Source organism: Ornithorhynchus anatinus, chromosome 3, assembly GCF_004115215.2.
Source record: "Ornithorhynchus anatinus isolate Pmale09 chromosome 3, mOrnAna1.pri.v4, whole genome shotgun sequence".
In the NCBI taxonomy this organism is placed as follows: domain Eukaryota; kingdom Metazoa; phylum Chordata; class Mammalia; order Monotremata; family Ornithorhynchidae; genus Ornithorhynchus; species Ornithorhynchus anatinus.
The window spans coordinates 141,087,957-141,098,456 of NC_041730.1; the positions used below are offsets into that span (position 1 = coordinate 141,087,957).

General features: G+C 52.7%; 1 protein-coding gene across 2 annotated transcripts; it reads left to right on the forward strand.

The window, feature by feature from the left end:
- Nucleotides 1-1,676: 1,676 nt before the first annotated feature.
- TEX36 (testis expressed 36) lies at nt 1,677-10,170 on the forward strand. Of its 2 annotated transcripts, XM_029061161.2 has the most exons (4): nt 1,677-1,835; nt 3,273-3,350; nt 6,351-6,431; nt 9,642-10,170. In XM_029061161.2, exons 2-4 carry the CDS (start codon nt 3,339-3,341, stop codon nt 10,038-10,040), a joined length of 492 nt encoding a protein of 163 aa, XP_028916994.1. In that variant the 5' UTR covers nt 1,677-1,835; nt 3,273-3,338; the 3' UTR covers nt 10,041-10,170. The 2 variants fall into 2 exon arrangements, with proteins under 2 accessions (XP_028916994.1, XP_028916995.1); XM_029061162.2 differs by lacking the exon at nt 3,273-3,350 and having other exon boundaries at nt 1,679-1,835.
- The last annotated feature ends 330 nt before the right edge of the window (nt 10,171-10,500 follow it).

The window sequence follows — 10,500 nt, forward strand, 5'->3', positions numbered from 1 at the left end:
TCAGTGGAAAGAGCCCAGTCTTAGGAGTCGGAGGTTGTGGGTTCTAATCCCGGCTCCGCTGCTTGTCAGCTGGGGGACTCTGGGTGAGTCACTTCACTTCTCTGGGCCTCAGTGTCCTCATCTGGAAAATGGGGATGAAGACTGTGAGCCTCACGTGGGACAACCTGATTACCCTGTATCTCCCCCAGCGCTTAGAACAGTGCTCGGCACATAGCAAGCGCTTCACAAATGCCATCGTTATTATTATTATTCGTACTGCTGCCGCTACTATAATTATTACTATTACTACGACTACTGACAGTCAGACAATCATATTTATGGAGCACTTACTGTGTGCAGAGCACTGTACTAAGCACTTGGGAGAGGACAATAGGACAATAAACAGACATATTCCCTGCCCACAACGAGCTTACAGTCTAGAGGGGGAGAGAGACATTAATACAAATAAATAAATTACAAACCTAAGTGCTGTGGAGCTGGGAGGGGGGATGAATAAAGGAGCAAGTCAGGGTGACGCAGATGAGAGCGGGAGAAGAGGGAAGGAGGGCTTAGTCAGGGAAGGCTTCTTGGAGGAGACGGGCCTTCCGTAAGGCTCCGAAGAGAGGGAGAGTCATTATCTGTTGGATTTGAGGAGGGAGGGCGTTCCGGGCCAGAGGAAGGATGTGGGCGAGGGGTCGGCAGCGAGATAGATGAGATGGAGGCCCGGTGAGAAGGTTGGCATCAGAGGAGAGAAGCGCGCGGGCTGGGATGGAGTAGGAGAGTAGCGAGGTGAGGTAGGAGGGGGCGAGGGGATTGAGTACTCTGAAGCCCAGGGTAAAGGGTTTCTGTTTGATGTGGAGGTGGGTGGGCAACCACTGGCATTTCTTGAGGACTGGGAAACATGGCCTGGACATTTTGGTAGAAAAATCATCCAGGCAGCAGAGTGAAGTATGGATTTGAGTGGGGAAAGACAGGAGGCGGGGAGATCAGCGAGGAGGCTCATACAGTGATCGAGACAGAATAGGATAAATGATTGGATTGATTCCATCGTACTTATTGAGAGCTTACTGTGTGCAGAGCACTGTACTAAGCGCTTGGAATGTACCATTTGGCAACAGTTAGAGACAATCCTTGCCCATTGACGGGCTCACAGTCTAAACGGGGGAGACAGACAGGAAAGCAAAACAGAACAAGACAAAAACAAGACGACATCAAGATAAATAGAATCAAGGAGATATACACCTCATTAACCAGATAAATAGGGGAATAAATAATATATACAAATGAGCACAGTGCTGAGAGGATGGGAAGGGGGAAGAGCAGAAGGTGGGGGTGATGGGGAGGGAAGGGGGAGCACAGGGAAAGGGGGGCTCAGTCTGGGAAGGCCTCCTGGAGGAGGTGAGCTCTCAGTAGGGCTTTGAAGACGGGAAGAGAGTTCCACCGGGGACTTGTCATGACTAGTATTCACTGGATGAACCTCTCTGGGCCTCAGTCCCCTCATCTGTAAAATGGGGAGCAAGCCCATTTCTGCCCAGCTCTGAGCCCAGTGCTTGGCAGAAAGTAAGCACTCGCTTGGCAAACGCCGGGACTAAATCCGAGGAACAGAGGGTGCCGGACCCCCGTGGGAACCCCAGGGTGGACTCTGGTCAGCAGCCAACCCATTGTGATGAAGTAAGTCCCCCCGCCCTCCGCCCTCCCCTCCCCTGCCCCCATTTCCATGGCAACCGGTCACCTTGGCGCCCAGGCCCTTGTGGTGCCCCCTGAGCGGAGAGTGTGAGCAGGAGTAGTGGGGCTGGAAGATCTGGAGAGGGAGAAGAGCCCGCACAGCCGCCTGCTGTCCTGGAAACATGTATCAAGTGAGGCTCAATGACTCATGTCGAGAGCGGGCCCGTCCCCACCCCCGCAACCCACCTCTCAGCCCGACCCCCTCAATCCCACCTCCCCGTGCACGACTCACCGGGAGAACAGGACCGGAGATGGCCGAGAAAGAGTGGGACTCAGTCACCTCATCTGCAAAATGGGGATGCGATACCTGGGCTCCCTCCTACTTAGAGCCCCACGTGGGACCTGATTATTCATTCAATAGTATTTATTGAGCCCTTACTATGTGCAGAGCGCTGAACTAAGTGCTCGGAATGTAGAATTCACAATGATTATCTCGTATCTACCCCAGCGCTCAGTACTGTGTTTGGCACGGAGGTCATGGGTTCTAATTCCCCATCTGCCACCTGTCTGCTGTGTGACCTTGGGAAGTCACTTCTCTGGGCTCAGTTTCTTCATTTGTAAAACGGGGATTGAGACCGTGCGCCCTGTGTGGGACAGGGACTGTGTCCAACCTGACTTACTTGTGTCCTCCCCCGCGCTTAGTACAGTGCCTGGCACATAGTAACAAATGCCGCATAGTAAAAGCCGAAGAAATACCGCAGTTGTTATTATTATTGTTATTACTAAGCACTTGGGAGAGTACTGCATGACAGAGTTGGTAGCCATGTCCCCGGCCTACAGGTGCTTGCAGTCTGGATGGGGAGACAGACAGTAATTTAAAAAAGAAATGTTGGACGTGGACATAAGTGCTGTGGGTCTGAGGGAAGGGGGAATTAAGGGAGCCAATCCAACTGCAAAGGAAAGGCAGAAGGAAGAAGGCGTAGGAGAAATGATTCTCACAGTTAGGGGGTGGGAAGCAGAGGAGGAGCCCGCCAAAGAGACCGAGAAAGAGCGGCCGGAGAGAGAGGAGGAGAACCGGGAGAGGACCGTGTCAGGGAAGCCGAGGTTGGATACTGTTTCCAGGAGAAGGGTGCTGGTGGTTGACGGTGTCAGAGGCAGCTGAGGCGGCAAGGGAGATTAGGGTGGAGTAGAGGCCGTTGGATGTGGCAAGAAGAAAATTCGCGGTGACCTTTGAGAAGGCAGATTTTGTGGAGAGAAGGGGGTGGAAACCAGAGTGGAGGGGGTCAAGGAGAGAATTGGAGGAGAGGAACTTGAGCTAGTGGGTGTAGACAACTCGGTCAAGGAGCCTGGAATGGAATGGTAGGAGGGAGGTGGGGCGATAACTGGAGGGAGCCGTGGGGCCATCTGATAGATGAGGGAACTGAGGCCCAGAGAAGTCAATCAATAGTCTTTATTGAGTGCTTACTGTGTGCAGAGCACTGTACTAGGAGCTCAGGAGAGTGCAATATAACAATATGATACATTCCCTGCCTGAAATGAGCTTCTAGTTTACGACCTACAGAGTTTAGACAGCATGCACGTGGCAGAGCTGGAATTAGAACCCAGGTCCTAAAAAAAACCCTTTTAAGATAAGAGAGACATGAGCAGGTTTGAAAGAAGTGGGGAAGAAGCTATTGGAGAGTGAACCTTTGAAGATGGTTGTCAAGGTACGTGTACACACTATCCTTTGTTGTCTGCAGTGCTTAGCGCTGTTGTTTTTCTGCCTGGGAGTCCGAGGACCTGAGTTCTAATTCCACCTCTGCCACGGGCCTGCTGTCTAAACTCTGTGAGTCGTAAACATGAAGCTCACTGTAGGCAGGGAATGTGTTATATTGCTATATCGCACTCTCCTAAGCGCTTAGTACAGTGCTCTGCACACAGTAAGCACTCAATAAATATGATTGACTGACTTCTCTGGGCCTCAGTTCCCTCATCTGTCAAATGGAATTTCAATACCTGTTTTTCCTCCCACTTAAAGTGTGAGCCTCGTGTGGGATGAAATGATCTGGTGTCTACTCTAGTGCTTAGTACGGTGTTTGGTACATAGTAAGCACATAATAATAAGAATAATAGTATGTGCCAAGTACTTACTATATGCCGAGCACTGTGCTGAACTCTGGGGTAGACACAAGATCATCATGACCCCAAAGAAGTCAAAGTCTAAAGTAGGAAGGAGATCAGGTACAGAAGTCCCATTTTGCAGATGAGAGAACTGAGGCTCAGAGAAGCTAAGTAATAATAATGAATAATTATTTGTTAAGCGCTTCCTGTGAGCAAAGCACTGTTCTAAGCGCTGGCGTTGATACAAGGTAATCAGGTTGTCCCACGTGGGGTCACGGTCTTCATCCCCATTTTCCAGATGAGGGAACTGAGGCCCAGAGAAGTTAAGTGACTCACCCAAGGTCATACACAGACGAGTGGTGGAGCCAGGATTAGAACCCAGGTCCTCTGACTCCCAGGCCAGTGCTCTTTTTCCCTAGGCCATGCTGTTCCTCAACAGATACCAAAGTGATCTGACCCCTTGTGTCACGATCCTTATGATTTACCTGCTCAAAGAAAGCCCTTCCTTTTCAGACTTCAAGTGTGCTTGTCTTTTCTAAGTAACTGACTCCCAGTTTTCCATCTACCAGTCGGTGGTTTTCAATGAGCGCTTACTTTGTGCCGAGCACTGTACTAAGCACTTGGGAGAGTACAGTACGATAAGGTCACCACATATGCATCCATCTAATAATAATAATAATAATGTTGGTGTTTGTTAAGCGCTTACTATGTGCAAAGCACTGTTCTAAGCGCTGGGGGGGGATACAAGGTGATCAGGTTGCCTCACGCGGGGCTCACAGTCTTCATCCCCATTTTACTCTGGGGTAGACACAAGATCATCATGTCTCACAAAGAAGTCAAAGTCTAAAGTAGGAAGGAGATCAGGTACAGAAGCCCCATTTTGCAGATGAGGGAACTGAGGCTCAGAGAAGGTAAGTAATGATAATGAATAATTATTTGTTAAGCGCTTACTATGTGCAAAGCACTGTTCTAAGCGCTGGGGTTGATACAAGGTATCTGGCCCAGATGAGGTCACTCTGGCACAGAGAAGTGAAGTGACTTGCCCACAGTCACACAGTTGACAGGTGGCGGAGCCAGGTTTAGAACCCATGACCTCTGACTCCGAAGCCCGGGCTCTTTCCACTGAGCCACGCTGCTTCTGCCTATAATCATGATTGATAATAATGGTATTTGTTAAGCGCTCACTATGTGCCAGTGCTAAGCGCTGTGTTAGTTACAAGTTTATCAGGTTGTCCCCCGTGGGGCTCACAGTCTTCACCCCCATTTTACAGATGAGGGAACTGAGGCCCAGAGAAGTAAAGTGACTTGCCCGAGGTCACCAGCGGACAAGTGGCAGAGCCGGGATTAGAACCCACGTCCTCTGACTCCCAGGCCCGGGCTCTTTCATCTGGACATATTTACCCAACTTCTCTGGGCCTCAGTTTCCGCATCAGATGAAGACCGTGAGCCCCATGAGGGACAGGGACTGCATCCAATGGATTAACTTGTTTCTACCCCAGCTAGTTTCTACTTAGTGCTAGTGCTTGGCACATAGTAGGAGCTTAACAAATACCGTTAAAAAAAAGCAACAAAAGAAACTTTACTCTCTTGTCCTTCTTCCTCTTCCTGCCCCCTCTCTTTCCGTGGATGGTGTTGTCTCGCCACATTAGACTGTAAGTTCCTGGAAGGCAGAGAGTGGATGTCTCGTCCTGGCCGCCCACCGCCCCCCATCCCCGAGGCTTCCCCCGGGCGAGGGGGCTTCGGTCCCCTGAAGGTGTTCAGTACAGAGTACGGAGAGCTTAGACTCACGAACCACCCCGGCCCGGACCGGCTGATGAGTCAGCTCGGCAAAGCCCCCAGTGGCCGGGTCAGAATTTGTCAATCTATCAGTCGATCGATCGATTGTATTTATTTCTTTATTTTTCAAAGCTACTTGCTAAGCACCAACACCAACCACTGTACTAAGCTCTGGACAAGATCATCAGGCCGGACCCAGTCCCCGTCCCACGTGGGGCTCGCAGTCTGCATCCCCATTTGACAGATGAGGGCACCGAGGCCCGGAGAAGTGAAGCGTCGGGGTGACAAAGTAGATGAGAGGTGGAGCTGGGATTAGAACCCACATCTCCCGATTATTATTATCGGGTGCTTTTTCCGGTGCCGAGCCCTGGACTAAATGCTTGGGCGAGTACAATAGTTGTTTGCCTGCCCTCAAGGAGCTGGCAGTCAGTGCTCGACATACAGGAAGCGCCTGATGGATACCGTGGTCGTCAGAGAAGCGGCGTGGCTCAGTGGAAAGAGCCCAGGCTTGGGAGTCAGAGGTCATGGGTTCGAATCCCGGCTCCGCCGCCTGTCAGCCGTGTGACTTTAGGCAAGTCACTTCACTTCTCTGGGCCTCAGTGACCTCATCTGGAAAATGGGGATGGAGACTGTGAGCCCCATGAGGGACAATCTGATCACCTTGTATCCCCACCAACGCTTAGAACAGTGCTTTGCACACAGTAAGCGCTTAACAAATACCAACATTATTATTATTATTATCTTTTGGGGGAGGGGGGAGGTAGGGGAAGCCGCCAAGCAGAGGGCAGCATCCGGAAGTGCCTCTCTCTCCCTCCCTCCGTGTTTTCCAGCCGGAGACCAACCCCAGTTTCCCGTTCTCGGCCCACGATAACAAGCACAGCCTCCAGGACTCGGGCGAGTACTTCGACTCCGTGAGTATCGCGTCCGACCGGAGCACTGAAGAAACGGGGTGAGGGGCTAGGGGAGCGGCGAGGCGTCCTGGTCTAACCACATGGCCCGGAGTTGGGAGTCCCAGGACTTGGGTTCTAATCCCGGCTCCACCACTCGCCCGCCGGGGGAACTTGGGCAAGTTGCTTCCCTTCTCTGGGCCTCACTTTCCTCTGTAAAATGGGATTCGATAGCCATTCTCCCTCCCCTTTAGACTGTGAGCTATGCTTCGCTATGTCCATGGCTTAGAACAGTGCTTGGCACATAGTAAGTGCTTATCAAATACCAACATTATTATTATTGTACCTGCAAAAGGCTCCGACTTGTTCTTGCGCAGTTCTTGGGGGATGGAGGGGCCCTTGGGTAGGGAAGGGCCGGCCAAGGGGAGTGGATGGAGAGGGGATTCTCTCCGTCCCGGTGGGCAAGCCGCCGGGTGCCCTTCCTGACTTCTCGGGGTGCTGAGAACCAGACTCCCTTGCCAGATGGGGTGGGGGCCTCCGGGGAAAGCATCATATTGCATTTACGCTCACCTGTTCAGTCAGTACTGCGCAACATAGGTGCCCAGCATGACACTCATTAATAAAAATAATGTTGGCATTTGTTAAGCGCTTACTATGTGCCGAGTACTGTTCTAAGCGCTGGGGTAGATACAGGGCAATCAGGTTGTCTCACGTGAGGCTCCCAGTCTTCATCCCCATTTTACAGATGAGGTCACTGAGGTCCAGAGAAGTGAAGTGACTTGCCCAAAGTCACACAGCTGACAGGTGGCGGAGCCGGGATTAGAACCCATGACCTCTGACTCCTAGGCCCATGCTCTTTCCACTGAGCCACGCGAATTAAGCGCTTACTATGTGCCAACCGCCGTTCTAAGCGCTGGGGTAGATTCAAGTTAATCAGGTCGGACCCAGTCCCTGTCCCACATAAAGTGCATATTCTTAATCTCCATTTTACAGATGATCATAATAATAGCAACTGTGGTATCGGTTATGCGCTTACTATGTGCCGGGCACCGTACTAAGCGCTGGGTGGATTCAAGCAAATCAGGTCGGACCCAGTCCCTGTCCCACATAAAGTGCATATTCTTAATCTCCATTTTACAGATGATCATAATAATAGCAACCGTGGTATCGGTTATGCGCTTACTATGTGCCAGGCGCTGTACTAAGCGCTGGGGTGGATTCAACCAAATCGGGTTGGACCCAGTCCCTGTCCCACGTGGGGCTCACGGTCTCAAGCCCCATTTTCCAGATGAGGGAACTGAGGCCCAGAGGCGTGAAGTGACTCGCCCAAAGTCACACGGCAGACAGGTGGCGGAGCCGGGATTAGACCCATGACCTTCTGCCTTCCAGGCCCGGGCTCTAGCCACTCTGCCATGCAGCTTCTGAGGATGAGGTAGATGGTGGCCCAGAGACTTGTCCAAAATTTACCCCAGGTCATATAGCAGACAGGTGGCCGGGATTAGAATAATAATAATAATAATGTTGGCATTTGTTAAGCGCTTACTCTGTGCCAAGCACTGTTCTAAGCACTGGGGTAGATACGAGGGTCATCAGGTTGTCCCACGTAGGGCTCACAGTCTTCATTCCCATTTTCCAGATGAGGTAACTGAGGCACAGGAAGTGAAGTGACTTGCCCAAGGTCACACAGCTGACAAGCGGTGGAGCCGGGATTCGAACCCATGACCCCTGACTCCCAAGACCGGGCTCTTTCCGTTGAGCCACGCTCCTTCTCACCCTGCCGCTTAGAACCCGGGTCCTTCTGACTCCCAGGCCTGTATCCTATCCACTAAGCCACTCGGCACTTAGTAGATGCCCCGTCCAGCTCTCCGCACCCAACCGGCGCTCAGAACAGTATTCAGTACTTAGTACGTGCCCTGAAGAGTGTTCTGTACAAACTGGGTGTCCAATACGGTGTTTGGCCCAGAGAAGATGCCCTCAACGGCACTCCGCACACAGCACCCACTCTGGACACTGCTCTGCACACAGTGAACATCCGGTCCTGAGCTCTGGACACTGTGGGCACCCAGTACAGCCCTTTGCAAACAACTGGCGCTCAGTTCAGAGCTCTGCATGCTGTGAGAATCCTGTATCATCATCATCATCATCATCATCATCATCATGAAGAAGCAGAGGAGCCTAATGGAAAAAGCCCAGACCTGGGAGTCAGAGGACCTGGGTTCTAATCAAAGCTCTGCCAGGCGTCTGCTGTGTGACCTTGGGCAAGTCACTTCACGACCCTGGCCCTCAGTTCCCTGATCTGTAAAATGATGATGTTGGTATTTGTTAAGCGCTTACTATGTGCAGAACACTGTTCTAAGCGCTGGGGGGATACAAGGTGATCAGGTCGTCCCTCAAGGGGCTCACAGTCTTCATCCCATTTTCCAGATGAGGTAACTGAGGCACAGTGAAGTGAAGTGACTTGCCCACAATCACACAGCTGACAAGTGGTGGATGTGGGATTCGAACCCATGACCTCTGACTCCCAAACCCGGGCTCTTTCCACTGAGCCACGCTAAAATGGGGATTAAGAGCGTGAGCTCCAAGTGGGACAGGGACTGTGCCCAGCCTGATTAACTCGTATCTACCCCAGCGCTTAGAACAGTGCTAAGCACACAGTAAGCGCTAAACGAGTACCATGATTCTTATCTATAAAATGGAGATTAAGCCTGGGAGCCCATGTGGGACAGGGACCGAGTCCAACCTGATCAGTTTCTCTCTACCCCGGTGTTTAGTCAGCGTGGCTCAGTGGAAAGAGCATGGGCTTTGGAGTCAGGGCTCATGAGTTCGAATCCCAGCTCTGCCACTTGTCGGCTGTGTGACTGTGGGCAAGTCACTTAACTTCTCTGGGCCTCAGTTCCCTCATCTGTAAAATGGGGATTAAGACTGTGAGCCCCACGTGGGACAACCTGATTCCCCTGTGTCTACCCCAGCGCTTAGAACAGTGCTCGGCACATAGTAAGCGCTTAACAAATACCAACATTATTATTATCATTATTATTAGTCCGGTGCCTGGCGCGTGATAGTGCTTAACGAATACCATGAGTATTATTATTATCCTTCTCAGCAGCTATAGTATCGGCTGAGCGCTTACTCCGTGCAGAACACTGTTCTGAGCACTTGGGAGAGCACAAAACCCTAAAGAGACCAATTCCCTGCCCACCACAAGCCTACAGCCCAGTCCGTTCTTTCCCTCAGGGCCTGGGACGCCGGAAAGTGACCCCGGTGAGAAGGCAGCACAATTCCAACAGTTCCCGATTCTGGAAAGACGAATCGGTGTCCGGCTGCTTCCGGGGCTCCACCACCTACCAGGTGGCCTTCGTGGCCCAGGGGCCCGTCCCAGACTGGGGCCGCCGGCGCTTCCCGCAGCATCACGGCCAACGGTGGGCCGCCCTCCCGCCCCGCCCCGCGCCCGGCTGCTGCCCATTGCCCGGCTGTGGCCCGACACCCAGCTGCCCCCCGACGCCCGCCCGCGGCCCGACTGGAATCGCGGGCGGCGAGCCCCAGGAGCCCAAGCCGGGCCGCCCCGTCGCTGACGGTGACCCCGAGGCCGCCGGGACCCCCGGGGCCGCACCTCGGGATGAGGCCCTCCTTTAGGGCCGGACCAGACCGGAGCTGCCCGGGCCGGGGGCCCTGCTGGGACCCCAGCTGGGGGCCGGGGCCGGGGCCGGGCTCACCGTTATCCGGATTCAGCGGCTCTATTAAAGCTTTCCTCCTCCTGGCACTCCTCCCGGACACTCTGAGGCTCTTGTCACCTACAGGGCGCCACAGCCCCAGAATCCATCAGTCAATCAGTTGTATTTATTGAGTATTTACTCTGTGCGGAGCACTGTACTAAGCGCTTGAGAGAGGACGACCCATCAATATAAGACACAATCCCTGCCCACGACGAGCTTACACCCTAGAGGGGGAGACGGACCTAGACGGGCTGTGGGACTGGAAAGGGTGGTGGGAGGTGAATAAAGGGAGCAAGTCAGGGCGATGCAGAAGGGAATGGGAGAAGAGGACAGGAGGGCTTAATCAGGGAAGGCCTCTTGGAGGAGGCGGGCCTTCAGTA

What these genes read in the sequence shown, in the direction of transcription:
- TEX36 (XM_029061161.2), top strand. An exon ending in CGGGCGAGTACTTCGACTCC is followed by an intron (nt 6,432 to 9,641) that starts GTGAGTATCGCG and finishes TCTTTCCCTCAG; the next exon opens with GGCCTGGGACGCCGGAAAGT.